General features: G+C 43.0%; 1 protein-coding gene across 1 annotated transcript in view; it reads right to left on the reverse strand.

Annotated features, from left to right (window-relative positions):
* Positions 1–6: 6 nt before the first annotated feature.
* Positions 7–2296, reverse strand: part of LOC107580203 (collagen alpha-1(IX) chain-like) — a gene marked incomplete at its 5' end in the record, with an annotated part of 2545 nt that continues 255 nt past the window's right edge. Inside the window, 6 exons of the mRNA XM_016265934.1 lie at positions 7–329; positions 442–519; positions 1332–1520; positions 1632–1686; positions 1819–1965; positions 2278–2291. Coding sequence (XP_016121420.1) covers positions 106–329; positions 442–519; positions 1332–1520; positions 1632–1686; positions 1819–1965; positions 2278–2291 — 707 coding nt within the window. The remainder of the gene's footprint in view (positions 330–441; positions 520–1331; positions 1521–1631; positions 1687–1818; positions 1966–2277; positions 2292–2296) is intronic.

Below are 2296 nucleotides of genomic sequence, written 5' to 3' on the forward strand. Positions count from 1 at the left end.
AGTCACACCTGCATATACCACTGACGCAGAAATCTCCTCGTCGAGTTAGTCACTCTAAGTCTCTCAAGTTTCCCTGTCCAGAGACGCTGGGCTCTGATGTGTGGCTCACTGATGGCTGTCAGCCCATAGACCATCTGGTCCCTTCATGCTGGACTCTTTGACAGATATCGGACTCGCAACTGCTTGAAGCACGCACTGAGATGACTCGCAGTATCCGTTAGGGCCGGGGGGACCTGGTGGGCCGGGCACACCTGGCATTCCAGGAACACCTGCTGGTCCTCTCAGACCGTCACGCCCATTGCTGCCATATGCTGGTTTCCCAGGGTCACCTAAGAGCCGGTGGACAAACAGACCAGCAGTCAGGAGCATGATATTCAGAGATTTAAAGATCATTTAACACACAGTGATGGATATTAGATAAAATGCAGGCCTTGCTCTTACCTGGGAGCCCTGGGGGTCCAGGTACTCCTTTAGACCCCACCACTGTGAGCCCTCTATCTCCCCTATCACCTTGGTCACCTAAATGAAGGACAACACAAAGGTTGTAATATGGGATGTAGATGGTGCTTCATGCCTTAAAATGTTGTTCTGGGAATAGGGAATAAAATAATAGGGTATAAAACAATACTAAATGCCAAAAATAAAATGCAGTTAACCATACATCAGTTATGATACACTGCAAAAAATGATTTCCCATTGGCAGATTTATTAAATTTTTTTTCATTTTGCTTTGATATTTTGCTTAGATGTTTTTACTGGAAAAGACAAAATTAGTCAGTAGAAGATCATTTTTTGAAGTGTAAATGGACTTGACACACTTCTTGTATGTTGTCGACATCAAATGATTCATGGCCAATCATATTCCACAGTATTGTGGCACATTGGTCACTTAGTAATATGACTAATACAAACACAATATTTAGCCCAGTGTTTGTCCCATGTTTTATGCTAGTAAATCACATTTGTACTATTGTTTATGCATTTATTAAAGGGTCATTTTTTCCTATTCAGCCCGTGTCGTGGGCAAATTTAGCAGATTGTTGAGCCTGTACAGTTTATAGGAATGATCCATTTCATGTTTAATTTTAAAGTCGGCATGCAATGGAAAGCAAAAGAAAAATTGTACATATGAAATCATTCAATCAGTCTTAAGGTAGGGTCATATTAGCACAATTTTGGTCTATTTTCCATTGTCAAGTGTAGCGCCACGTGAAACAGCTCATTTTCAAACCGGTCACTTTTCTGTTGGTAAACACAGCAAATCCACTTGATCAACAAAAAACTCTTGCGAAATCTGTATGGGGAGATCTTTCAAATGTGTAGCTTCGTACCTTTGGGCCCTTTCCTCCCTATGAGCCCCAGGGGCCCTTTGAGACCCGGCAGTCCTCTGCTTCCAGGATGCCCAGGGAAGCCATTGTCTCCACCAGGCCCTGGAGGGCCGGGGGGACCAGGAGGACCTGGCAACCCAGAGATGCCCGACTCGGGCCTCGTCAGACTGGCTGCCAACTGGGCGAGCTGTCCTGTGAGGAAACCGGAAATGGCAAATCCATTCAAAAAACGAAACCCATTCGAATTTAACAATGAGTCGAGCTTACATTTGTAAATATCTGTTAGGATATCAAAATACTGACCGTGCAAAACCCTCATGCAGACCTGCTTGATGTGTTCATCTATGGGTGCTCGGCCCTGGAGGAAAATATTTCCTCATTTAGTACAGGTTTAGTTCAGTGAAATCCAGTTCCACACAAATCAAAGTCTCTATGATAAAAGTGTGACATATTTAAGGCGGCAGTAATAAGACGATTAAAGCAGGCGTACTGGTCGTCCCTGTGCCCCAGGCAGTCCAGGTACCCCGCCGTCTCCTTGCATGCCTCTTGGGCCAGGCTCTCCAGCTGTGCCCTCGGGTCCAGGTTGGCCACGCCCACCCTCTGGCCCTTTATTTCCTGCCTCTCCTGGTTTTCCTGTCTGAACACAACAAATGCTACACATTTTTAAGGAGGCCAACATTGAATTTTGTGCACTTGTTGACATTTTATGGATTAATACAGTGTTTATGGATTAAATACTAGTGTTCTAATAATTTTGGCCACCACTGTATATCATTGACATGCTATTAGAGTTTTTATTTTTATATTTTCCTTTTAATTTCAGTATTTTTGTTGTTGTTTTTTGTCATTTTATTCGTTTATATGTCTAGTTTTTATCTTTTTTTTTTTAATTTTGGTTAACATTTATTTCAGTAACAGACAATAGCATCACTTCTCAAAGCAAACTCACCGATCCTTTCTCGCCTGGC

This window comes from Sinocyclocheilus grahami, unplaced genomic scaffold (assembly GCF_001515645.1).
Source record: "Sinocyclocheilus grahami isolate Dianchi unplaced genomic scaffold, SAMN03320097.WGS_v1.1 scaffold26775.1, whole genome shotgun sequence".
Lineage (NCBI taxonomy): Eukaryota > Metazoa > Chordata > Actinopteri > Cypriniformes > Cyprinidae > Sinocyclocheilus > Sinocyclocheilus grahami.